We start from the raw sequence: 27,958 nt of genomic DNA on the forward strand, positions 1-27,958 counted from the left end.
TAGAGGAAAACAAGCCTGTTGGCAGTGTTGTAGGGGAGGTAACTCTGGAGGACCCAGACACAGCGTCAAACCAGTATGAGACGTTTGAATTTGCTGTCACAGATAAACAAGGTGAGATCCTCTATCCAAGGTTGAATTTACTCTATTCATATTGTTCAATGTTTTGCGCATATATCAGACCTAGTTATTAAACTGTGGTACTGAAATATACAAACCTATTTTGCTGTTTCCTAATGTGTTGTGGTATTTAATTCCATTAGGATTGTGATTATATGTTTTCGGGGAAGTTGCTTTTTAGAAATGCTAAAAGCAAAATAATGTTCATTTTTCAACTGAAGCATGGTACATCAATATCAAAACAACTATTGATGTCCTCAGGGTATTTTAAGAATTCTCTGCTCCCTTCATTTAGAAACAATATAAATCTTTATAAGCGTAAATATTCACAATGTACTACAAAGTTTAGGGGGAAAATGACAGTGTTCCAAATACCTGCCAGCCCGACCACAGGTTATTTTCAACACAGACTGCTAGATTCTCATATTCACGGTTTGGTTAAAAATTGTATATGAAGATTTATTGTGGGCAGGTAAGTTTTGGTCAGGGCTAGCAAGTTTTACATCGAACCAGCAATGTGGTCTGGCTGTAATTTTTGGGAGTTTCATATCCTGAAAATGAAGAAAATGGCTGCTGGGGAAAAGGAAGAAAATGGCTGCAGGGGAAAATTGATAAAATGGTTTTAGTTAAAAATGAAGTTAAAAACTGGTGTAAGTGCAAACTATACCCTTTGGTGTTAGCTATATCAGTAAATTCTAGTGTTGTTTTCAGCACCATTTGAATTCCGAGGGAAGACCGGTGTCCTGACAACCAAGAGGGGTTTGGACAGGGAGAAGGAGGAGTACTTCACTGTACCTGTCCGAGTGGTCAACCCAGGGGCACCTGCCTTCACAGTGACCACTACAGTGACTGTTACCGTGACCGACGTTAATGACAACATCCCGGTGTTCAGCTCTCCATCAGGCTATGTGGCCTCCATGATGGAAAATGCAGTCACAGAGTTCCTGGAGATGGTGAGTTTTGTATTTTGTGTGTGTTGTGTGAGCTGTGTGTGTCGTGCTGTGCTGTGTGAGCTGTGTGCATTGTGTTGTGTTAATTGTGTGTGAGTTGTGCATGTTGTGAGCTGTGCTATGGTGTCAGTTTTGTTGTGTGTGATGTAGTGTTTGTTGTATGTGTTGTGGTGTGACTGCATTACAGAATAGATAAAGCTGCATAACATATAAGGTATTTTAGGGTGTGTTTGGGGATGGTAATTACCCATATTTGGTATACACTTTACATCAGTCAGCATTAGTGAGCTAATAAGTATGTAGTGTTTATTATCTCAGTACTAGGCAGGGTATGTACATGGTGTTGATTCCTAATACATGATATTTACCATTCCACAACTCACACAAGTATGATAATCTCATGAATATCCATAGTCTTGTTCATATTCTAAACAATGTCAAGAAAAATTGTCGATGTCAGCATCGACATCCTTGATACTGCGACACCATCACACATGTTTTCTCCATTAATATATAGACATTGATATCCCTACAGGGGCAATAGAAATCATAACACACTATATCGATAACCTCCACCTTTTATCCCTAGAGTGATGTAGTGAGTGTTGTTGATGCCGATGCTACAGAGGCTCACCGACTGACCACCCTGCATCTTGGTGGTGAGGGTAGTGATAAGTTCATCTTGAACACGGACAGCGGACGAATCAAGTTGAGGACACCAGGCAAGCTGGACGCTGAGGAGCAGAGTTCTTACAATTTGACTGTGAGTGAACTTGGGTTTCTCAACACCTTAATGTGTCAAGTCAATGTGCTTAGTGTCAGCTCAGCTATATGTAGGTCATCCCAAAGTGATGCAGATCTCAAATGTTTACCACTTTAATGAATACCACAAACATGCGTATGGTTATGATAGAAAAACATAATCACAGGCATAACATAAGTTATAGTTGGTATTACACCTTCTCAGTTGAGTACAGGTTCCAGTTCTGTTGTTGGGTTGAGTCCAATGTATGAAATAGCTCGGTGACTGGCCTGCTAACCAAATGCTAGCTGATTGCTGATTGTGATAGTCTAGATCATGTACTGTGAGTACCCCTCTGACAAGGGTTAGATTGCTGACTTTATGTGCTGGCAATTAGGTGCCTGACTTTGAGAGTTTGGGTTCGAATCCGGATTGGACTCAGCCTACCAAAAGTACTAGAATCTGTACTTTACTGAAAGCGTAATCCCACGTTACATTTGACCTCTTTCTAAATGGCATTGTGTATTCATAATTACAGCCACCTGAGATTCAAACCAATGATTCTTAGTTTCTGCCAAGCCTAAAGAATGCCACTCTGTACAGTCTGTACAGCAAAGTATCTTTCATTCAGGTCTCAACTCGTTATTGCAATGCTGTGGAATTTCATTTAGATCACTGCGTCAGATGAGTCTCGGAGAGGCAAGAACTCCACAACATCCTTGACTGTCACTATTGGGGACGTCAACGACAATGCCCCAGTTTTTCCGGGGAGGTACAACTTGAGTATAGCCGCAGGAACCAGGGTAGGGGAGGTTGTCGGGACGATCAAGGCCATGGACAGAGACATCCATCGCAAAAACAACAGGGTCACGTATCTTCTGAGAGGTGGTGCATTTGGAAAGTTTGACTTGGATCCAGATTCAGGTATATAACATTGGTTGTACTTTGGATGGAGAGGTCTCAAGTTGAGTTTGATGGCTTCATTTTGTGCAATGTTACTGAGGTGTTACTGATCAAAGGGTCTGAGGTATTTGTTTTAACAGACTGGAGATATATACACAGGAAAATAATGTAAGATGATGAACAATTTGTTTACTTGTTTGAAAAGGTTATACTGATGTTTTGTGCAGAGCCTAAAGGAGTACATCTTCCATATTATCAGAGACATACGGCATTGTATACAGTGATTTTATTTGCAGCCATAGAGTAAGATACCTGTGAAAAAAAGTGTAATTTGAACATTTCATTATGTGTTGTTTGGAATATGCACAACAAAAATGTTAAGGATAAAAAATGTCTTTTGGGATTTCTATACTGAACAGCAAAAGAAACGTCAGTCTGGCTTTTTGTCAAGTTTTTAAATAGAAGGCAACCAAAATTGTGTCTAATCATCTATTCTATAGAAAACACCATCAATTTAACAGCTGAAAGTTGCTGTTGACATTGAATTGCAATAAGTTCAAATTGATGACAGTCCGTCAAATGGAGATACCCATCAACGCAAAAAGTGACAGTCTCTTTAGTAGCACACATAGCCACCTTGAGTTTGCACACAGGTTGTGCAACGATGCCTCATTGACTCCACTAGAGTCAAAGAATGCCTGAGGCAAGTTGTTCCACCCAAACACCAATCTCTGTTCCAACTGTCAAGTGTGAGTGGATGTCTACCTGCAGCAATCCTACGTCCAATTTCGTCCCAGAATGTTCAATGGGAGACATATCTGGGGAACGAGACGGCCATGGAAGAACATTGATGTTGTTCAGAGCCAGGTAAACCATTGACAACATTGATGTATGAGGGCTGTAAACGTCGCTGGTGTTGTTGACCTGTCAAAATTGGCTGCACATATGTCCGTTGGCAGTGGATTCCAGCAGCCGAAGACGGCGCCTAATCCTATCGCTGGACACTGCTCCTCTTGACCCATGAACTAAGGCTGCTGTTACTGTTGCTGCTTGAGTTCGGTTCCTTAGATGAGTGACCGGATGAACAGATCTTGCCCATGAGTTGTCACCCGTGGCCGTCTGGTACGGGGACGATCAGCAGCAACCCCGGAACGATGATGATGTTGAGCAAGTTTTGTAATGGTGGAAAGATGACAGCCCAATTGTCTAGCTACAGCGGTTGCAGAGCTACCTCCATGCAACTTTCCAATGGCCATTCCTCTCTGCTCAGTCGTTAGTCTAGGCATCGTTTGTGCGGCGTGTACACCTCCTAGTGTCAATACTCAACTATGTTTTGACACAAACCTTTATAAAGCATACCTCACAGTGAAATGCATGCTTTTCATCCATAACCGTTGATGCACGTGCTAAAATTATGTGTGTTTTTTTTCTGCATTGTGGATGTGTTTGTGTGAATGTTTTGTATGGACGTCAAATTGCCTGACATCATCTCATCTGGGATCATTACGTCACTTTACCATGAACGTTCCATAAACGTGAACGCTTACTTTCATGAGATTTCATTTTTTTTAAACTTGCGTTTCTGTTGCTGTTCAGTATATTTTGTAGTTCATTCAATTTCATAAAAATATTCCCCCAAATACTCATTTTTCCTGATTTTTTGGGTATAGGTGAAATGTGACTTAGGATATGTGATTTTCTTCTCCAGGTGACATTGTAGCCCTTGAGAAGCTGACAGTTGAGCCATTCCGACACGTGTACCACCTGTCTGTGGAAGCCATCGATTCCGGTGACCAGAGACTGTCATCAGAGACAGTGGTCACCATCAAGGTCAACCTCAACAAGCCACCTGTAGTGCCCACAACCTTCCAGTTCAAGGTCAAGGAGAACCAGACCGTGGGGTCAGAAGTGGGAAGGGTCAAGGTCACCGACCCAGACATGGAGTACAATGATCGAGAGAAGATCCAGTTCTTCACTGGGGAACCGGGAGGTAGGGAGACCAGCATCAGCAAGATTACAATGATACCTAGTCTCTAAAATGAAAATGTTTTACAGTTATATTTTTATCTTAAAAAATGTTTTAAAAAGGAGTGAGAGGCTTTTTTTCATTTTTTGCCAGAAACTATGGTAGTTTAAACTTGGGAATTATTAGAACCATAACAGGTTGCATTGGATATATTTGTTTCAGGATCTGTGAGACCAACTACAGAATGATCTAAAGTGATCAAAGTGACTGCCATTACCTTAAAATTCACAAAGACTTGTGATAGTCTTACAGCTAAGATAGGTTTGATGAACAAGGCTCTAGGATTGATCGTTTTTGCTCATGTTATATGTATTGCAGTAGAAACTTTATGAGAGTTGCGGACTCGTGTTATTTTAACCAACTGGCATAAAAGAGCTACAACATATGGGAGAATTTGTAGCAACATTTGAAGCTACTTAGCCAAATATTGTAAGCAGTACCGAAAATTTGGCTACTCTGGGATGTTTGGACAGAAAACCTGACTTTTCACAGGTTCTATTAAGGTGAGATGTACCTGCTATTATCTTGTTTGGAACCAAATGGGTGGTTGACTGGTCTCTATGACAAGCCTTGTGAAGTACTCTGTGACCAGTTATGAAATCTAGCCACTGATCTAATCATTAGATGGTAGCTGATCAGGCGCCATCTTGGGAAAGTGGTCTCACTTAGCTGCCTCATCACTCCGGATCTCAATGACATCAATTATATAAAAAAAGATAATTGTGAACGATTCATTCCTCAAAAACTTCATGACCTTGTAATCCCCAACCTTCTGATGATATTGAAGACTAACATATTATAAGTATTAATGCAATGTAGCGAAATGTTTTATCTATTTTGTTGTTTTATTTGTACCATAAGATACCTTCTTATTCTTGGAGATTTTTAGATCGTTAAAGTGTTTCACACAAATTTGAACAACATACATTACCAAATGTTTGAAAAGTTTTTTAGTTAGGCATCCAACCTGGACATTTGGAGGATGTTTGGAACGTGTTTTCATGATGTACTCTGAGTGTACTTTCATTATGAATCGATTCAACTCTTAATAGGAACATTGAAACACTGTTTCAGTACCTTTCATGGTGGAGCGTGACACCGGTGTTGTACGGATGGCCACTGAGCTGGACCGAGAGACAAATGACCACTTTGAGATGTCAGTCATTGTGGTCAATGAGGGATCTCCATCGTACACTGCAACTACACACATCGTTGTTGGCATCATTGACCTCAACGACAATGCACCAATGTTCTCTGCAAGTCAGTACGTGGGTCGTGTTGTGGAGGACCAAGACGGGAGGCGGGATGCAACTGAAGTTGACCTGGTGATGACAAGTCTCTGGTTCTTCTGTTGTGCACCTCAGTCAGCAATATCTTAGCTGCTGATGTAGGAATTTATCAAGATCAGGACTTAATGATCTTTACAAGGAAATAGGGAACCAGTTATATTGTTAAAGAGCTACACAGAGGTCATGATCCAGACTGCCAGTCTTCGGACTTCCATTTTTGTGGAAGACTGGCTGAGTGGGCTATTTGGTGCCTCATTCTTAGAGTTTGGGTTTGAATCCCAATGGGATCCCTTTGATTTGGTTGGTTGGTTTGTTGTTTAACGCCGCACTCAGCAATGTTCCAGCTACATGGCAGCGGTCTTTAAATAATCGGTCTAGACCAGACAATCCAGTGATCAACCACCCGATCCCGTTCGTCGCCTCTTACGACAAGCGTGGGTTGATCCCTTTGAGTTCAGTATAATTGTATTTATACCGTACTTGAGAAAATGTGCAAATTTTAATAAAAATGATGGTGTTAAGTGACTGAGTTTTAAACAAAGAGACATTCTGGTTACAGGATCGACTGATACTGGTGAGCGATGAAGACATAACCGAGGACAACCGAGGGGTGGTGCTGACTCTGACAGGGGTTGGCAGTGATCAGTTCCGGGTGGACGCCAGATACCAGTCACTTGTATGTCAACAGGCCTGGAGTCATTGACTGTGAACTCAGATGCCAGTATAACTTGATGGTCAGTATGATTGTAAGATATTGATTATAAGTGAAAGGAGTCAGACACTTTCCTTTTGATTTTTCTACAGTGTTTGTTTGTTGTTTAAAGCCACAACAATATTGTTGCCATGTGATGGCAGTAATATTGTAACTAATCAAATCTGCACCAAACAATCCAGTGGTTGACATTATGAGCATCAATCTACGCAAGTGGAATACAAAGGAATGCTTCCTTCAAGTCAGCGAGCCTGACCATCCAATCACAACAGTGGGTAGTGGGGTAGCCTAGTGGTTATGAATATTACTAAAAGCAGCATAAAACTATGCTGAAGACCCAGGTTCGAAGGCCAGTTCTAACCTGTATCCTCACAGGTGTTTCTTAGGTTAGTGTTGGTGCAGATTCTCCAGTATTTGGGCACCAAGTGCTGTTATGGAGTTCTGTTTCGAGAAGTGTTGGAAAACCAGGAAAGTCACTCAGCAGAAGTTTCTGACAGAAATGTATTTAGTATCAACCTCACCTAAACGGAAGGCTACATCAGTCCTAATTTTCTTGGAAATTTCACAGTTCTTTCTCCATGAGGGTAGAACACGCATTGATGATCTTAACAACTGTGCATCCAAATGTTTCCTCACAGAATTAGATCCATCCATAAGATGCATGAACCATCTACAAAAGCCATGGAAAAATATAAAACCCAGCTGGATCCGAGAACAATTCTGATTGAATGTAGTGGTCCCTTTGAGGTTGTTATAACACTAGTTTACTGCAGGTTATTTTTCCTTTTTTTCCAGTTGTATGCCACAGACCAAAATGGTAAAGGTCTCACCAGCTCAGCAAACTTGACTATAAAAGTTGAAGACGTGAACGACCATAACCCGGAGTTTGAGGATAAGTATGAGTTCACAGTGAACACAGGAGCCTCAAAGGGAGCACACATCGGGATGTTAGAGGCCACCGATAGGGACGACACTGTGAAGAACAACCAGCTCACGTATTTCCTCACAGATGGGGGACATGGCAAATTTGACGTCAATCCCACGACAGGTGTGTAACCATTGTCGATAATTGATGGCGCCAACACCTGTCTCAAATGAATATCAAATATCTAATTTTCACGTTTGAGTTTCATTTGCTGACCCCAATATACCAATTACTACTTCATCTCAAAAGCACATGTAAAAATTGGTCGAAATAGGTGGAAGGAAAGGCTTAGGGCATGTTCTTAGGCCTCAAACAGTGTGATTTATATTAGAATTACTGTAAATACAAAAAAATAACATTATGTGTTTTATTGGACATTTTCACCATTGTTTTCTTCTAAAGAATTGAATCAGCGTAACAAATCCAGTTCTATTTGTGATTTGAGCACCATGCTGCTAAATCAGTGAAGCATGTTAAGATCAGCTTCATGGAGTCATGGTGTCTATCAACAATTTAAACACTACTACTGTTGTCTGTTTCACTGTGGAGAACGTCCCAAAATGATGAAATCAATGTACAAATTCAAAAAGTGCTGACAGAAGTAGATTCAAACTCGTGGAAATTTTGTACTTTTATTTCACAACCAGGCTATCCTGACTTAGTCAAGGGATGCAACTCTACACTATGAATACCTTCCAGGAACCATTCCCAACAGTTCACTATTATGTCATGCTGTCTACTGTCCTCTAATCTACCAAATACCAAGACCATTATGCCTGCCAGATTTTATACTTTTGAAACTTTGAATTTATTACATTTGATAAGACACAAAGACAATTATCTTACCTCACACATATATGTTGTTTTCTGATTGGCTGATCCCGCTTACATGCAAGTAACATTTTCTATGTTACCTGCTGGAAATGCAGAACTGTGGTACTTCATGTTAGTAGTGTTTGGGCTGTTGCCTAACTCCGGTACTCCTTATTATGATCCAATACCCGTGCTTCAAACAGTTCAAAATTCACTTTGAGGTGTTCGGTAACATAAATATGTTGTTCACTGGTCCCTTGTTGCCCATGGGTTGATGTACCCTCTATGTATGTCCTCAGGGAACATAAACAAACATAGAGGGTACATCAACCCATCTCCCCCTTGTGGCCAGTGAACAACTTATAATTTGACTTTTTAATAATTCCATCATTTTGTACAAAGGAGGAACAATGGATTGTTGATTCAGTTCTTTTGTGGATCTTCCTTTCAGGTGAACTGTATGTTTCTGACACCCTGAAGAGAGAGCCGTACCACGATGTCTTCAACCTGCATGTTCAGGCTGTAGACAATGGCTTCCCGCGACTGTCAGCTGACACCACAGTCAAGATTCATGTTCCCATTAATAAGGCCCCAACTGTGGATAAAGTGATGTCACTGACGATGATGGAAAACCTCCCTGCAGGCACCATGGTGGGGAAGGTTGAAGCCGTGGACCCTGACATGGGGGGCACTCCTGGGGAGACTCTTGAGTATCACATCACTGACACATCAGGTGGGTGGGGCAGTACATCACTGACACATCAGATGGAAGGGGCGGTATGTCACTGACACATCAGGTGTGTGGGGTGGTATGTCACTGACACATCAGGTGGGTGGGGCGGTATGTCACAGACACATCTGGTGGGAGGGGAGGTATGTCACTGACCATCATGTGGGAGGGGCGGTATATCACAGACACATCAGGTGGGGAGGCGGTATGTCACTGACACGTCATGTGGGAGGGGCGGTATGTCACTGACACATCAGGTGGGTGGGGTGGTATGTCACTGACACATCAGATGGAAGAGGCGGTATGTCCCTGACACATCAGGTGGGTGGGGCGGTATGTCAGAGACACATCTGGTGGGAGGGGTGGTATGTCACTGACACGTCATGTGGGAGGGGCGGTATGTCACTGACACATCAGGGGGGTGGGGCAGTATGTCACTGACACATCAGGTGGGTGGGGCGGTATGTCACAGACACATCTGGTGGGAGGGGAGGTATGTCACTGACCATCATGTGGGAGGGGCGGTATGTCACAGACACATCTGGTGGGAGGGGCGGTATGTCACTGACACGTCATGTGGGAGGGGTGGTATGTCACTGACACATCAGGTGGGTGGGGTGGTATGTCACTGACACATCAGATGGAAGGGGCGGTATGTCCCTGACACATCAGGTGGGTGGGGCGGTATGTCACAGACACTTCTGGTGGGAGGGGTGGTATGTCACTGACACGTCATGTGGGTGGGGCGGTATGTCACTGACACATCAGGGGGGTGGGGTGGTATGTCACTGACACATCAGGTGGGTGGGGCAGTATGTCACTGACACATCAGGTGGGAGAGGCGGTATGTCACTGACACACTAGAGTTCCAAGGATAGGTCCACAAACACTTCATGACCTCATGCCAATTCTGTCCTCCTGACCGTTTCAGTGCCTATCATCAGGTGGGTGGGGCAATATGTCACTAACACATCATGATGGTGGGGCAGTAGGTCACTAACACATCATGTGGGTGGGGCGGTATGTCACTAACACATCATGTGGGTGAGTCGGTATGTCACTGATACATCATGTGGGTACAGTACATCACTGACACATCACTGACTGACTGGTTTTAGTCGCCGCTTTGTAGCAATATTCCAGCAATATCACTGACACATCAGGTGGGTGGGGCAGTACATCACTGACACATCAGGTGGGTGAGGCGGTATGTCAAAGACACATCAGGTGGTTGGGGTGGTATGTCACTGACACATCATGTGGGAGGGGCGGTATGTCACTGACACATCAGGTGGGAGGGGCGGTATGTCAATGACACAGAAGGTGGTTGGGGCAGTATGTCACTAACACATCAGATGGGTGGGGCAGTACATCATGATACATAAGTAACAGCATCTGTTACAGAGCCCTGAAAGTGAACTAGAGTTCCAAGGATAGGTCCACAAACACTTCATGACCTCATGCCAATTCTGTCCTCCTGACCGTTTCAGTGCCTATTATGGTGGACAAGTACAGTGGAGAACTGAAACTGAAGTCGAGTGTTGACCGTGAGGAGCTGGACAGTGTCAGCTTCAATGTACAGGTGGTGAATGACGGTGCCCCTGCCTACACCATGTCCACACTGGTCACCATTACTGTCAACGACACCAACGACCATGCTCCAGAGTTTACTGTCAAGGGAGGCTACTCTGGTGTTGTGTCTGAAACTGTATCGACCTCCAGAGGGGATGTTTATGTTAAATTGGTTTGTATCAGTATTAGTATTTGTAAATACATTCATTTTTATAATTTTAAAGTAATCATGAGAAATATGTGATTCTTTATGACCCTGTTCATAACCAACATTGTTGTTAGACACAAAATCAGAGAAGTCAAAGATTCTGCACAGCTGGTCCTTACTTTTGTCAGGTCTGCAGCTCTGGATTTAGAAGTAGGACATTAAAGAACATAGAAGGACATTAAAAACAGTAGAGACATGTTCAAAATTGTTTTCAGGTCAAACTATAAAACAAAACAGATTTAATTAAATTCTTTACGTTCACTGTCCTTTTATTGTGGGAGTATGTTACAGAGCCAACCAATCACGATTGAAGACAAAGATGACACAACTGAGAACAGAAATGTGAAGGTTACACTGACAGGGCGTGGCTCCGACAACTTCAAGTTTGTGAAAGACACAGGCAGGATAAAGATTCGAGACCCATCCTTGATTGATGCTGAAGTACAAAAGTCATTCAATCTGAAGGTATTGCAAGGAAATTTCTGAGCTTGTATATAGAATAATATCATTGTTACATATGTCATTTTTCACTTCGGGTCGCCTACTGAATGAAAAAAACATGCTGTGATGTAACTGATAAGATGGTCCAGACCTGACAGACTGACTGACTGAAAGACTCCCTCCCTCCCTCCCTCCCTCCCTCCCTCATGTAGTTCTCAAATCCAGACAACTCTTGCAGCTGACAGCCACAGATCAAGGAGGGCATGGATTCAGCACCTCCTCCAACATCTCCATCATTGTGGATGATATCAACGACAACCGCCCAGTCTTCATCAGCAACACTACCTTCAACATGAACCCTTCTGCCATGAGGGACAGCAAGGTGGGCGTGGTCCGAGCCAAGGATGCAGATGCCACTGCCCAGAACAACAGAATCACCTACCTCCTTACTGGAGGTGGACACGGCAAGTTTACCGTCGACTCCAGAACAGGTATGATTCGAGACCTCTGAGGGATTCAGGTTTGGACCTCAGCATCTGATTTTGTTTGTTTGTTGTTTAACACCACTCACAGCAGTATTCCAACTATATGGCATCAGTCTGTAAATAATTGACCGTTAGTTGCATCTTACACCAAGCATGGATTGCAGAAGACCAATCTAATCTGGATCTTCATGGTACGCGGCGTCTTATGCTTGTCATAGAGATGACAATGGCTCAGGTGATCGCTCAGTGATTTTGGTAATTGTTTGTCATCCTGCATTGAATATGCACTTTTTGTCGTATTTACAATGTCTTCAGAAAAATTGTTGAACAGAACAAAAATGATTTTGGTTGTAATCATTGTCAAGTGATCCGCAGGTTTTGGTTTCCTAAAACATTTGTGGTAATGGGTTTCAGCCAGCTGGTAAATATTTTGATGCATCATGTAGGCATCACTGTCCTTGACTGATTAGTACTCTGTGATACAATGACATATTCTTTAGATTGGCATTGAACCTATATAACTCGCTACAAAATCCGTTTCAGGAGAAATCTTTGTAACTGACTCACCAAACCATGAGTCAATGCTGGATGTGTACCATCTGGACATTCGAGCTCAGGACAACGGTGTTCCACAGATGTCTGCAGATACTGTCATCACTGTCAACGTCCCCATCAATCACCCACCCCGGATGTCGCTTCCCAAGTATGAGTTCCATCTGCCGGAGAACAATGCTGTTGATGCTGTTGTGGGGAGGGTGACTGCTGTTGACCCTGACATCCCTGCCGACCCCAACCACAAACTGACCTACTCCATTGATGATGCTAGTGGTAAGATAGAGCAGTCTGATTTTAGGAGAATGGAATGATGTATTTAACTATCATATTCTACAATGACATTTGGCTCATGCAAAAGGCACACGTGGCCCAGTTGCCAAAGGCGTCAAAGTTTGCTGGCAGAGTTATGTCCCTTTCTTGTGTAAGGATCCTATGATCATGGTGTTTGAATTCCCGATCAATCCTGACTATAATCCTTGTCTTGGCACTATACCTGTGATCATGGTATAAATGTCTTAGACCTCTAGGCTTCTTTCCCACATAGGGGCGGTGGGGTAGCCTAGACGTTAGAGTATTTGCTGGTCACGCTGATGAGTGAGTGAGTTTATTTTGACACCGCTTTTAGCAATATCATGGCGGGGGGACACCATGCTGCTTTTATTATTAACCACTGGATTTCCAGACCTAGACTTGATGTATACTGGCTGATAGAGCTGTAATATTTAACACTGACATGAAACAACATTCATTCATTTTCCTTGGGAACAGGATTGTTCAGCATCCGGCCCGATACTGGTGTCATCACAGCCAACACAGTTCTGGACAGAGAGGTCACGGCAAGCGTTGTGTTCGATGTACAGGTCAAGGACAATGTGTTCCCCGAAAACTCAGACACCGCCAATGTCAAGGTCATAATAATTGACCTCAATGACAACGCCCCTATGTTGACAGGAGGATCGTATTTCCGTGGTGCTGTGTTTGAAGACAACAAGCGGCCACTGAGAGGACAGATTGTGAAACTGGTCAGTATGTAGAACAATTAGAATTAGTCCCTAGCAGCCTTAGCTTGTCCTATGTGGATTGAGTGGTCAATGACTTGGTTAAATTGAGAGTCATATTATCAGATGGTGCTCACCATATCAATCACTGGTTTGTCTGGATCATTCCAGATTAGTTACAGGCCACTGTCATATTGCTGGAATATTGTGTTGAATGACATAACTGTGGTGTTGAATAACAAACACAAAAACAACATTCTTTGATGGACATTTACATATGGCATACCTGAGAAGTGATTTTCTGGCAGTGATCCATTCTATTGTGGATAGGTCATATAGAAATAAGATCAGTGAAACCTGGTTCAAGTGATTTTCTCAACAATGCTTCAGGCGTAAAATTGTCCCCAGTATCAGTTATCTCGGGCTTTCTCTCCACTCCAATCATCTTGTCTCTACTCCCCTCCAATCATCTCTCCTGTCCACTCCAGTCAACTTGACTGCTCTCCACTCCTCTCCAATCAACTTCACACCTCTTCACTCTACTCCAATGAACTTCTCATCTCTTCACTCTGCTCCAATCAACTTCACTTCACCCTGCTTTAACTTCCCTCCTATCAACTTCACAACACCGCTGCACTCAACTCCTCTCCTCTCTACTCCAATGAACTTCTCATCTCTTCACTCTGCTCCAATCAACTTTGCTTCACCATGCTTTACCTTCACCCCAATGACCTTCACAACACCGCTGCACTCCACTCCACTAAAACTACAATACAATCAACTTATACTCTGCTCGAATTCACTCCAATCAACTTGTCTCCTTTCCACTCTGCTCAACTCTCCAGCAGACTCTGCTCCATTCCACTGTACTCTGATGGGCTGAACATACTGAAGTACTTTATATTGAGGTCTGTTTTTGGAACAGCAGTGTGGGAACTGTTTCATTTTTGTCTTCCAGGACAGGAATATAAGTGTGATAGACCGAGATGCAACAGAGATTCACCGCGACTTTGTCGTAGAACTGGAAGGTTACGCCAGCAGGTTCTTTCGGTACAACCCCGCCACGGGTCAGCTGTCAGTGAGAACCCCTGGTTCCATAGACCGAGAGTTTAACGAGGCGTATGAAATGAAGGTGAGTGGAATGTGGCAGGGTTTTACCTTGACTCACAAACATGGGGATAATGAGGACCCTAATTATTTGTTGTAAGGATCCTTGCAGGCAAAACAAGGTCATGTGAAGTAACAGTTTAGAGAACTGTATGTTTTGATAATTTCCTTAGAGCCTGGAATGAATCATTGATCATGTGGATTGGTCCATGATAAGTATATAAGTGCAATAATCTTGAACTTGACATTTAATCTGCCTTTCCTTACCTTCACATTACTATAGTGTCTTCTTGACTTGCCCAGATCGTGGCCAGAGATCGCAGCTTCAGCTGGCTATCATCCACTGCTACACTTCGCATAGATGTCGCCGATAGCAACGACAATTACCCAGAATTCCTTGAGACAAGCTTCACCTTCACACTACCCTCTGTAGTCAATGCTGGCGACATTGCTGGGAAGGTTGTTGCCAGGGACATTGATGCCACGGAGCCCAACAACAAGATCCTGTATCTCCTACAGGACAACCCTCTTGGAAAGTTTAAGCTTGATATCAACACAGGTGAGAATAGTTTTGACAGCTCCATCACTTATATGCAGGGATGGCAATTTCTGCTGTGAATCCTCTAAATTGTTTCAATCCCCATTCAATGACACAATATTAAGTTTTCAGCTGAAAATAAATTTTCCTGTTGCCGTCCCTGTATATGTCAAGTTATCTGTGAAGATCCAGGTTAGAATTGGTCTTCAGTAACCCATGCTTGTTGTAATAGGCGACTAAGGGGATCAAGTGGTCAGGCTTGCTGCCTTGGTCAATGCAGGTCATTTTGTCCCAATTGCGCTGATGAATGCTCATGATGTTAATCGCTGTATTGTCTGGTCCAGGCTCGATTATTTACAAACTGGCATCTTGTGGCAGGAACAGTGCTGAGTCTGATGGTCAACAGATAACAATCAAACAAACAAGTTTTCAGAGGTCTCTCTTTTCTGTTTTTTTGAGTAAGAGAATTACACTGAGTGCTCACTACTATAAACATCAATATTCACATGATTCACATCTGTGTTTTCATGACATGTTGATTGAGGTAACTTGAATTCAGTTTTAATAAGTCATAGGGAATTAGCACTTCACTTCAAAATAAACAAGAGGTGTCACCCTTTAATGTTTTTGGTGGCAGGCATGGTATATGTTGGCTTGGCAAAGGTCATTATTTTTTGTTGCTATGGATGGAGAGCAGCGTAAGGGCAACGGCAAAAAGTTGCTACAGTTCCTTAAGTCAACTTTTACTTTCAAGTCGTTTAAACAAGAATAAAATGAAAGGACAACATGAAATGTTAGTTTACAGACCTCTTTTTATAGCACAATGTTAGAAATTGGGAAATTAGGCAAGTGCAAGTTTTATCCATGTACAGCAAAGAAGCACACTAACCTAAGAAAAAACAGGCTTTCATGTCAGTTTGTGGTTATCATGCAAGAAAGGTATGCAATACTTCAAAACAGGGTTTTGCCTTGACTAACAGAAGTATAAGGGTCCTGTGAAGTTACAGTGTACAGAACTGTACGTTTTGATGATTACTTTGGAGCCTGGAATGAATCATTGAATAAAATGATGCATGTAACTGCTCTGAAAGAAACAACCAAACACTTAGCAAAGTCATAGATGTGTTCTGAGTACAATGAAATATATTATGGGTGTCTCTGGATGCAGTGAATATTTTCCTGCATCCATTCTCTACATTTGTGTGTACCGGATGCACAATATGCGTGTCGCATAAAACCCTGTTAAAAGCATCACTGTTGGACAAGTGAGTAATTTCTCGGCTTGTTTCTCAATTGCCAGGAAAGAGAAAGTATACAGTCATGGGTGATGATGGCTGAAAATAAAGCAAACACAAAATGGTTATTCATGGCAATATGTTTTAGCTCTGGTGACTGTTTTCATCCCAGTAACATTTTGATAACATTTGTAATATCTTGTTCAAATCCAGTTGTCAAGTGGATGCTTTTTTTCACCATGGCGCATTTTCTCTTCGATTGTTTTTGATGGTGAAGTGTCACATGAATTTATGAGCCAGGAATTTGCAGTTGCTGTTACATTCCAGACTCCTGTTGCACAAATCAATCAACCCTGATTATTTTTCTATATACAGTGGTGTCAACAAGATTCAATCAATTCAACCAGTAACTGTGACTTTGGCATGCTGATAGACATGTATAACATGCATGATAGAACTCATGATAAACTGCTTCTTTTTTGTTTTGAAATATATGTATACACTATTTTAAAAGGTTGAAAAACACCCACAAATGGAATGATGAATGTTGCAATACCCATCATTCATGACAGAGTACCATAGCCATAAGAAAAAAATGCCATTTCAGAGTTTTTTTCCTTAACTGGCTTTCACCACATGTAGGCTGTTAGAATAATGCCATCAGACATTCAGGTGTTCTCATTTCTACAGAAGCGTAGTAGGGCCACAGTGAAAGTTTTTTTCGTTTTATTATCTCCTACATAGGAGATACTATGTCCTACTTAGGACATAATATCTCCTACGTAGGTCATAGTATCTCCTACGTTGGACTTAGTACTTAGTATCTCCTACGTAGGAGTACAGTCGATCATCGTTGTGTCGAACTCTGGTAACCGATATCTCGATTGTCTCGATATAATTTCTCGGTCCCGGCAAAATCCTTCATTATTTATCATTATTTGAACCCTTTTAACTCGATACGGATGTCTCGATATTTCGGATATCTCGATATGATTTCATGGTCCCGACAAGCAAAATTACCCTTTTAACTCGATATTTGCACGTAAAGTCGATATACACCTACCTTTCTCGGACAAGTATCCATCTGACCTGTGACTGTCTCCACCTGTTTACACACACGCTGCGGCATGAATCAAAGGTAGCGGTAGTGTAAGCTAATTAAGGCTAATTGAGTTGTAGGTGTCACTTGTTTGTTTATCTAACTAGGATGTACTCCCAATTTCAACACCCCCTGATAACGGATTATAGTATCGAATCAAAACATAGTGAGAACCTAATCAGGGACTTGTGTCATCACGTGACAAGCAATTGATTGTTGAGTTTTTACTAAATTGCCGACTGAGAAATGCGGATTAGGAGTCAATTGAACGCTATTGTGTTGTGGGGCTATAAAATGTTACCAAATGGTAGGTTTGTCAGTACGGTTATCATCATGTCTGAGCAAGCTAGCAAAGGACCCAGCTTATCTTGGGGGATAACTAGATCTCGATGTTGGTACACCTAAAAAGAGAAATTTAACAGTTAAGAAGATCGAGACCTAGTATGAAGCTATCATCACGGCTGAGAATGGTGGAAAAAAACAGGAGATTGCTAAAGAATTTGGCGTTCCCCAGAACACACTTTCAACATGGATAAAGAATTCTCAGAAAATCAAAGAGGCGCGGAATCGAGAGATGGAGGTCGAATAACACAAGGACTTCTTTTGTATCAAGAGTGCTTGACCAGTATTGCATTCATGCCAGCACCAAATGCCCGTCAGTTAAAACTTTCTGATTTCTTCACTTCGTTTGTGGAGTAAATCCAACTTTTGTATATTTCAAAATGGACACTATGACGAAATTACCATGTGAATTTGGGATCTCTGTGAGGACAAATAAATAATAGACATGCAATCTACTGTTTTCTTTTGTTTTCTTTCATATCTTTCACGTTGGTATGTGATGATATGCCCAACTCGGATGTGTCGATATTCGGATAAGTCGATATTTTTTCCTGGTCCCGTAAATATCGAGACAACGGTGTTCGACTGTACTTAGTATCTCCTTCGTAGGACATACTATCTCTTATGTAGTACTTAATATCTCCTGTAGGACATGAGCGATATATATATATTAATATACATTAATCTGAAATGGTTGACTTAAATCCCCAGACAGGCAAACAATCTCCTGTTTCACTGTTTCAGTCACTGTTAGAGTCTACTATCATGTGTTTCATTTACTACTGTTTCCTTCATTATTAGAGTAATGTGTTCAACTAGTTGTTGCACATTACTGTCATGTGTTGGACCGACTCTTATACTTTACTGCCTTGTGTTCAGTTTGCTCTACTATAACGCATTGCAGTTAGTTCATAGAGAATACTACACAAGGTCTCATTATATACGAATTATACGAAACAAGTGTCCTTCCTATGGTATCTGACCGAGCGAAAGCGAGGTCAGAAACCATAGGAAGGTCACAAGTTACCTATAATTCGTATGTAATGAGTCCAATTGTGGTATTTTATTTATTACCCACGTTTTGCATGCATTAAATTGACAAAACAAAAACCGGTTTCATAAAGAGGTTGCATAAGAATTTTGTTCTGTAGTTCACTTTTGCCTGACGTCACACTGTATTGATGTCACTACGCCATTCTCGTCTGCTCCCATGGTAACTGATGTCACGATGCATGTCAGTTGTCATCGCCTCGTACAGTCTCCTACATTAAACTACTCCGTAGCACCCCGTTTCTTAGTTTGCCGTTGCTTCACTCGGCTAACATCACTGGTGGAAACATTGCGTTAGTTTGATAGTTTGATATGTTGCAGGCCATGGTCTTGTCAAAGGCCAAGGTCGAATATCGTCACGTTCTGTTGTGACCTCACTTAAATTGTTCAATGACGTAATTGCATTCGGTCAGTCAACCCTGTCAGAAGTTTGTTTTGAGTAAACTTACAGTGAAATTCCTTCATTGTTTCCTTTTTGTCTTTTCAACACAAATTCCATGTATTTTAGCAGTAATAATGGTAATGCTATTTTTAAGGGCATTATCATTTGCAGAAGCTCTCTGTCTTTTTCAACTGCGCTCCTTCGTCGGGCAGTTAATAGAAAACCTAGGACTTCTGCAAATGATAATGCCCTCAAAAATAGCATTACCCTTATATTATGTTGCACTTTGTTACACTTTACTATTATGCGTTGGATATTTCAGAGGTCGTGGCAAATGAGTCATAATCTGCGGGCACAGACGTGTCTTAGAAGATCGGTGGCAATCTATGCATACTTATACCCTTCTTCTTATACAAACAACTATAATGACAATTCTTTGCCCTTTTGAATTTCGTATTTTTTACGCCGCACTCAACACTTTTCCACCCCAGTCAAGTCAACCTGTAAACAATCCTGAAAGAGCAAACGCAAACGAGCGTTGTATCCGATCCAACCTAACTCCTTCTGAAGACAAGCAATAACTTGCTTAGTACGAGTTATATTTAGACTAACAACTAGTCTCTGAAATGAACATATTTTACTGAAAAAAGTTGATAGTAAAAAAAAAATATATAATGAAAAGGAGCCCTGAGATTTTCTTCATTTTCGAAGCTGAGGAAATCTAGACTTGCCACATTTTCTAGACTTGTGTGGGCTTTCTTGGATATATTTGCTTCAGGGTCTGTACGAGAGACTAGTGTTATATTATAATCAGAGTTTCATATCAGAACCTCAATTCTCCCCCCCACCTCTGTGTGTGTGTGTATGCGTACGTGCATGCGTGCGTGTGTGAATAGATGCATGTATGATAGATCAAACATAACCATGCCCAAACCTCTATAACTGCAATAAGAACAAGGTCCACGTAATACACACACTAACACTATATAGTAACACTGTGTTAGTGTCATGAATATTCACTGACTTGCATTTCTACTATCGAACCTCCTGCACAGCCAAATATTTCTCAACATAATAACCATACTACATAATCCGTACCTTAAAAAGGATATATTAAATAGATGTAGGAGTATGTCCTACGTAAGAGATACTAAGACCTACGTAAGAGGTACTAAAGTACTGTCGGAAATAGAAAAAAAAATGTTCTTTCACATTTATATCTACAAGTTAGGTTGTTAATATGTGAAAGTGTGAAATATCTGTTAAACTAAGTTCGGCCTATGTACAGTCACAGTGGGTGGGTAATAGGAAACGTAAAAGAAGGGTTTTACTGAGGAGAGATTAGTGCAGAAATGAGCAATGCAGGGTTTTTTAAAGTCCAATGCGACGTATTCAGAACAGACCATGGCTTTATGCAAATTAGTGTGCGATGATATTGTATTACAAAGGACTCTTTTAAATGATCATTTTGAAATTAGACTTAGCTTCATTATAAACGATAGCAGACGTAAAAAATAATAACTTTAATACTGAAACTATTAAGGATGTAGCTACCAAGACATCTCACTATCACTATAAAAAGAAACAGGTAGGAGGGGTCGTCTCAAAAGCAAAACCAGGACGGGTGTCTCAGACGGTTGTTGGGGTCGGGCTGGGGAACTGAGATATCAGCTAAGATAAGACAATCAATAGAGACATATTCAATACACATGAAAAAACATAAAATATCTTTGAGATGACCCCTTGTCGATGTGGGCAGCATGTGCATTTCATGCCATGTGAGTCGACGGTCCGTCGTCATACCTGGCTGAGCGACCTAATTGCCATCTATAGTCTGATCTATTGTTTTCAGCAGCTTTTCATATTTTTTCTAAGTTTTGCTCGATTTTACGAGTAAACATGCTTTTCTAGATATCCTATTACGCATCCCCCTGAATGCCCAGTTAGGCCGATGTGGGTTATTTCGACATATGCTATTTGCAATTGTGTAAATTTTAGTGGTACAGAGTAACAGCCTAAAAACAGGTTTTTTTCTATTTCCGACAGTACTTTAACTCATTAAGACGCATATATGGGGCAAATTAATCAGCTCCTCACAGCGAGTGACGTGTTTATGGGGCAGGTAATTAGCAGTTTCTCACAGCGAGAGACCCATACAGTCGTCAACAGAAAGCACCTCTTATTCAGCGAGAGACGCACATGTGTGTTGTACTTTTAAAAATCGCACTGTACCTATTATTTCAACCAATTTAGCAGTACTGAGCAAATGTTAGCTTTTCTTACGAGAGATCCCACCTTTAGTATCAATCAGAAGAAGTATTTAAAGTGTTTTGATAACAATTGCTAATCATTATCATAGGCTTGTACAGCGTTTAGCAAATGAACGCATGTCTGCAAGAAAGGGGATTATGATGTTTTTACAGAGGTAAGTGCCTGGTACTCTTCCTTGGGAATGGATACTAAAATACTTCGTATGCACCTTGATTGAATTAGATGTAATGGTTTAGAGGTTACTAAAAATTATATTTCCTTCAACTACCTAATAAATAGGAAACAATATACGAAATTTCAAGGACATACAAAGAATTCAATTACAATAGAATAGTTTGAATTTACTTTTTAGGCATCATTACGTTGTCATGTTTCATATACTGAAACATAATGTATAAACACAAGTAATTATACATCCAAGCTCGAATAGGTTAAACATAATTGAACTTACTAATTTGAAGTTTACTGAATTGTAACTAGTTGTTTTTCATAATCTTAAGTTCGTAATGTTACCTAAGCGAATATAAAGTGATAGGTCGCGCCTTTGCATCGAATACATATATACATGTCAGTGTTATTACAACAATGAAATGATTTACTACGTTTGTTACAAAAGACAATAAGTTGGTAATTTAAAACATTGTCACACATGGACAGAAGTAATATCATAAGTTATTACATGTAAGCCATACAAAGGTATTTCAAGCATTTTTGTTCAAGCTGTTGAAAGTTTCATGTTGATTTGAATTGTCAGTTTTCTATGCAATTTACATGAGCATTCTGTAAAACGTTTGTATTTGATCTGTGTAATTATCAAATCCGGTGCAATTATCACCTGTATCAATCAACTCAGTCTCTATTGATCCATCGTCAATAACAGCTGGATAGTATATCAGTTACGGTATCGATACACATGCGTATAATCATTCAAGCAGATTACAGTAATGAGATAATTGAACGTCTCTTTCGACCTTGAAATAACAGCCTCCGGTAGAATGCATATGTAGTTACGTCCTTGTTGAAAGGTTTGTCCCGTGACAAGTGTAAAATAAACAGATGCGCTGTTATATCATTGGACATCTTGCTTTATGGAGTCACGCCCCTCTCTGTGATGTTTATACATGCATGCACATCTGTAATCTTATGAACCTCGTTTGCATTCAGTAAAGATATAGGCACGCCCACCTTCATAAATATTGGGGGTTGGGGTGTCAACTGCAAGTTTATACACTATAATAATTCAGTAAAGTGTCACCTCGTGAATTCTGTAATGCGTGTACTCTAGTTTGGATAGTCATTCGTATCAAGGTGAAGATTATATTTACATGTACAGCAAACCATTATGTTTTATGTACTAGTTGTGTGCATAAAATGTATATGAAAATAAATACTAAATATTTCAATCGCTTTGTTTTACTTATCGAAAAACACTAAAATGAGGACAAATAAACTCGCCAAAGTGACTATCTACTCCTATTTGTCTTATGTGTATATTTCATACATCGTTACCAGTGTGTATGTTTACAATACACAAACTGTTACATGATAGCTTGAGTTGATAAAGCCGAAACCCAGCATATCGACTGTTCAAGGATATAGCCAATAACCAATCTCTATCCAAGCTGCTGAGTGACCAAACGTGCTCTTCAGAAATTTCGCCCACTCCCCATCACCTGTCCTTTCCTCTGTGACAGGTATCTCATGATACGATTGGTCGCAGATAACATATGACCAGCCACTATACTGAACAGTTGAGATACCAGTGTGTATGTTTACAATACACAAACTGTTACATGATAGCTTGAGTTGATAAAGCCGAAACCCAGCATATCGACTGGTCAAGGATATAGCCAATAACCAATCTCTATCCAAGCTGCTGAGTGACCAAACGTGCTCTTCAGAAATTTCGCCCACGCCCCATCACCTGTCCTTTCCTCTGTGACAGGTATCTCATGATACGATTGGTCGCAGATAACATATGACCAGCCACTACTTTGAACAGTTGAGATACCGAACGTTCTATTCAGGAAATTTGATGACGCCCTATCACGTGACTCTTTGTTTTATGTCTATGCAAGGAATATGTAGTATACATTTTGTATATGTATGTTTGTATGGTCACGTATGTTTTCTGCATTAAATCTGTATGAAATAAAGTGCAATGCTATGAATGTGCTTTGTGCTAGTCACAGACTAGCGTTATAGTACTTTCATTGAAATAATTCGTAAACACTAGAAATGTATCGGCAAAACCGCTATTTTCGTTGAAGATTATAAAGTATGAAAGTAAATTCTTCTTTACAGTATGTCATTGTCATAGATGTTTTGTAAATTTAAACCTCACACAATGATATAAGAGAGAGAATTTGTTAACGTGTGTCTCATCTGTTACATACAAAGAATACATGTGTATGCATATTGTGATAAAATATAAATGTACAAGCCGACAAAAGGTCTACAAGAGAAACTTGCAATAAAATTACATAAAGCTTGCAATACACGACATGTATTCACACCTGATTTCTTTCAACATATATCCTTACGACACAATTAAACAATCAGGACTTGTTTGTACGACTAGACAGTTTCCTGTGATCCACGAAACCTGCCAGGGAAATCAGGTGTGACTAGCACTAATTAGTCTCGGCACAGAGAGTGGGCAATCAGCGAGGGCTTCCAGGTGTTGAGTAGTGATGGGGCTCTCGGGCTTAATGAGTTAAGTCCTACGTAGGAGATATTAAGTATCTCAATTTTGTTGTTGTGCTTTAGGAGATAGTATGGCCTACGTAGGACTTAATAATGCCTACGAAGGAGACAGTGACACACACACAAAAAAATCCACTGTGGCCCAACGACGGTTCCGTACATTTCCTACTATAACAGGGTTTAAAAAACCCCAGCATTTTCACTTGGTAACATTAATTTGGTGTTTTTAATTGTTTCAATATTTAAAATGTTGTTTTGCAACACTGCTAAATTAGTAACAGAAACACACGATTTCAATAAAGTAGAGTTTTACATTATTTATTTGGATTTTATTTATCGGCACTATTAAAAAAATAGACTTTTTAATAAATTTACACTGTAGCAAAAATTACGGTCCTCAGATCCGTAACCAAATAATAAAAAAAGTGTGGCCTAAGAAAATGTTGAATGTTCTTGATAAATGTTGTTTGTTTGTTGTTTAATACCGCCATCAGACATTTGCCAGTTATATAATGACGGTCTGTATATTATTGAGCATGGACCAGACAATACAGTGACTGACACCATGAGCATCAATCTGTCCAATTGGGATATGATCACATGATTGTGTCAGCCAAGTCAGCCAGCTTGACCACTGGATCCCATTAGTTGCCTCTTATGACAAGCATATGTTGCTGAAGACCAATTTTGACCTGGATCTTCGCAGATCGTTCTTGATGCAGCCCAGTTGATGTTTTTATGTAAATACTGGTGTTCCTAATCAGGGCGTGTTCCAGGAAATAATCTCAGTGCTAGGACAATCATAACTGGAATACTTTACCATTAACTGATAACAGTTGTAGCGCTACGATCACTTTGTGGGGTGGGGCCAGAAGTTTAACTGTTTATAATATATTCCAGGAGACTTAATACTGCTGCCAAGTTTTTTCTCCAAACCTCGCAAGGACGTGTACAGGGTGACAGTGGAGGCAAGAGACCTTGGCTACCCCTCACGTAAAGCTCAGACTAAAGTCATCGTCCGAGCACCCTACTTTGACTTTAACGACCATCCTCCTGACTTCAAAGGGGAGACGATGTTTGTAACGCGGGAGGAGATTCCCATTGGAGCCGTTGTTGGTCGCTTGAATGTGGTGGATGAGGACAAGGAGGGGAGCAGTGCTGTGATGCTGGAATTGCTGCACACTGGCATCACAGGTGGGCAGGATGTGTTCGTTTGTTTGTTGGTGCATGTCACTTTAGAGTTCAGCAGGATGTGTTTGTTTGTTGGTGCATGTCACTTTAGAGTTCAGCAGGATGTGTTTGTTTGTTGGTGCATGTCACTTTAGAGATCAGCAGGATGTGTTTGTTTGTTGGTGCATGTCACTTTAGAGTTCAGCAGGATGTGTTGGTTTGTTCGTGCATGTCACTTTAGCGTTCAGCAAGATGTGTTTGTTTGTTGGTGCATGTTACTTTAGCGTTCAGCAGGATGTGTTTGTTTGTTTGTTGGTGCATGTCACCTTAGAGTTCAGCAGGATGTGTTTGTTTGTTGGTGCATGTCACTTTAGCGTTCAGCAGGATGTGTTTGTTTGTTTGTTGGTGCATGTCACCTTAGCGTTCAGCAGGATGTGTTTGTTTGTTGGTGCATGTTTGTTTGTTTTAGTGTTCAACAGGATGTGTTTGTTTGTTTGTTGGTGCATGTCACCTTAGAGTTCAGCAGGATGTGTCTGTTTGTTTGTTGGTGCATGTCACTTTAGAGTTCAGCAGGATGTGTTTGTTTGTTGGTGCATGTCACTTTAGCGTTCAGCAGGATGTGTTTGTTTGTTTGTTGGTGCATGTCACCTTAGAGTTCAGCAGGATGTGTCTGTTTGTTTGTTGGTGCATGTCACTTTAGAGTTCAGCAGGATGTGTTTGTTTGTTTGTTGATGCATGTCACTTTAGAGTTCAGCAGGATGTGTTTGTTTGTTGGTGCATGTCACTTTAGAGTTCAGCAGGATGTGTTTGTTGGTGCATGTCACCTTAGCGTTCAGTGGGATGTGTTTGTTGGTGCATGTCACCTTAGCGTTCAGTGGGATGTGTTTGTTGGTGCATGTCACCTTAGCGTTCAGCAGGATGTGTTTGTTTGTTTGTTGGTGCATGTCACTTTAGAGTTCAGTGGGATGTGTTTGTTGGTGCATGTCACTTTAGAGTTCAGCAGGATGTGTTTGTTTATTGGTGCATGTCACTTTAGCGTTCAGCAGCATGTGTTTGTTTGTTTGTTGGTGCATGTCACCTTAGAGTTCAGCAGGATGTGTTTGTTTGTTGGTGCATGTCACCTTAGCGTTCAGCAGGATGTGTTTGTTTGTTGGTGCATGTCACTTTAGCGTTCAGCAGCATGTGTTTGTTTGTTTGTTGGTGCATGTCACCTTAGAGTTCAGCAGGATGTGTTTGTTTGTTGGTGCATGTCACCTTAGCGTTCAGCAGGATGTGTTTGTTTGTTGGTGCATGTCACCTTAGAGTTCAGCAGGATGTGTTTGTTTGTTTGTTGGTGCATGTCACTTTAGAGTTCAGCAGGATGTGTTTGTTTGTTGGTGCATGTCACTTTAGCGTTCAGCAGGATGTGTTTGTTTGTTGGTGCATGTCACTTTAGAGTTCAGCAGGATGTGTTTGTTTGTTGGTGCATGTCACTTAAGAGTTCAGCAGGATGTGTTTGTTTGTTTGTTGGTGCATGTCACTAATTCTCATCTATCAAAGATATTGTTTCTTATCATTAATAACAGTGTTTCTTGTCTGTTGATGACACTGATTTTTATCTATCAAGGATATTGTTTCTTATCATTAATAACAGTGTTTTGTGACTGTTAATGACACAGATTATCATCTGTCAAGAATAATGTTTTTATATCTGTTATTAATACTATTTCTCTTGCAGTGCCTTTCAAGGTGGAAGCCGATGGTGCCATCACATGTTCAGAGCGTATAGATCGAGACCATGGACCCAAATATTACACCTTCAAAGTCCGAGCAACAGACAAGGGAACACCTCCATTCAACGTCACCAGAGACATCAGTGTTATTGTTGACGACATCAACGACAACCCCCCCAAATTTCCCCTGCCAAAATATAAGCATATGGTGTCAGATGTCTTCCCACCTCGAACTGTAGTGGCAACACCCTTTGCATTTGACAATGTGGATGAGAGAGACTCTGTGTACCATTACACAATGAAGGGAGATAATCTGGGATATTTTCATATCAATGAAAAGACAGGGGTGGTTGTTACCACGGATATGGCCTCGACCCTTGACCCACAGACTATTACATACCAGATTGAGGCTGTTGATCTGTATAATAAATCACTCAAGGCTGTCACTGAGCTTGAAATTCAGGTGATCGAATCAGTGACACCATCTAATTCGACCTGTTAATGGTACAATTGTCCAACAATATTGATAATTATTGAAGTCATTAACTTCTATATCATGGTGAATAAATTAATATTTTTGCGATGAACATTGTTTGTATTCTTTCTAGATTAGTTCACAGAACAAGACTGAATTCATCGTCCAGTGGACAGAGTTAGTGAGTGAGTGAGTTGGGTTTTACAACATTTTCAGAAATACTCCAGCAACATCATAGGGGAAACACAGACATGGGCTTCACCTTCACACAATGTACCCAAGTGGGCAGTTGAACCCGGGTCTTCTGCATGATTGGCGAACACTTTAACGACAAGGCTACCCCACCGCTCCTGGTGGACAGCACATTTTCCTGAAGAGCAGAAGGTCCAGTGTTTCATCCTTGGT

General features: G+C 41.0%; 1 protein-coding gene across 1 annotated transcript; it reads left to right on the plus strand.

Annotated features, from left to right (window-relative positions):
* The first annotated feature begins 473 nt into the window (after positions 1-473).
* Positions 474-27,665, plus strand: LOC124262830 (protocadherin Fat 4-like). Its single transcript, XM_046697397.1, has 19 exons — positions 474-510; positions 829-1,070; positions 1,657-1,830; positions 2,481-2,733; positions 4,421-4,702; positions 5,813-6,063; positions 6,587-6,722; positions 7,131-7,240; positions 7,535-7,787; positions 8,929-9,210; positions 10,698-10,951; positions 11,279-11,452; positions 11,667-11,919; positions 12,457-12,741; positions 13,237-13,490; positions 14,425-14,598; positions 14,877-15,132; positions 25,097-25,390; positions 27,084-27,665. Exons 1-19 carry the CDS (start codon positions 474-476, stop codon positions 27,578-27,580), a joined length of 4,461 nt encoding a protein of 1,486 aa, XP_046553353.1. The 3' UTR covers positions 27,581-27,665.
* The last annotated feature ends 293 nt before the right edge of the window (positions 27,666-27,958 follow it).

The sequence above is a fragment of the Haliotis rubra genome, unplaced genomic scaffold (assembly GCF_003918875.1).
Source record: "Haliotis rubra isolate DU_JTF1 unplaced genomic scaffold, ASM391887v1 Scf858, whole genome shotgun sequence".
NCBI classification, from domain to species: Eukaryota; Metazoa; Mollusca; class Gastropoda; order Lepetellida; family Haliotidae; genus Haliotis; species Haliotis rubra.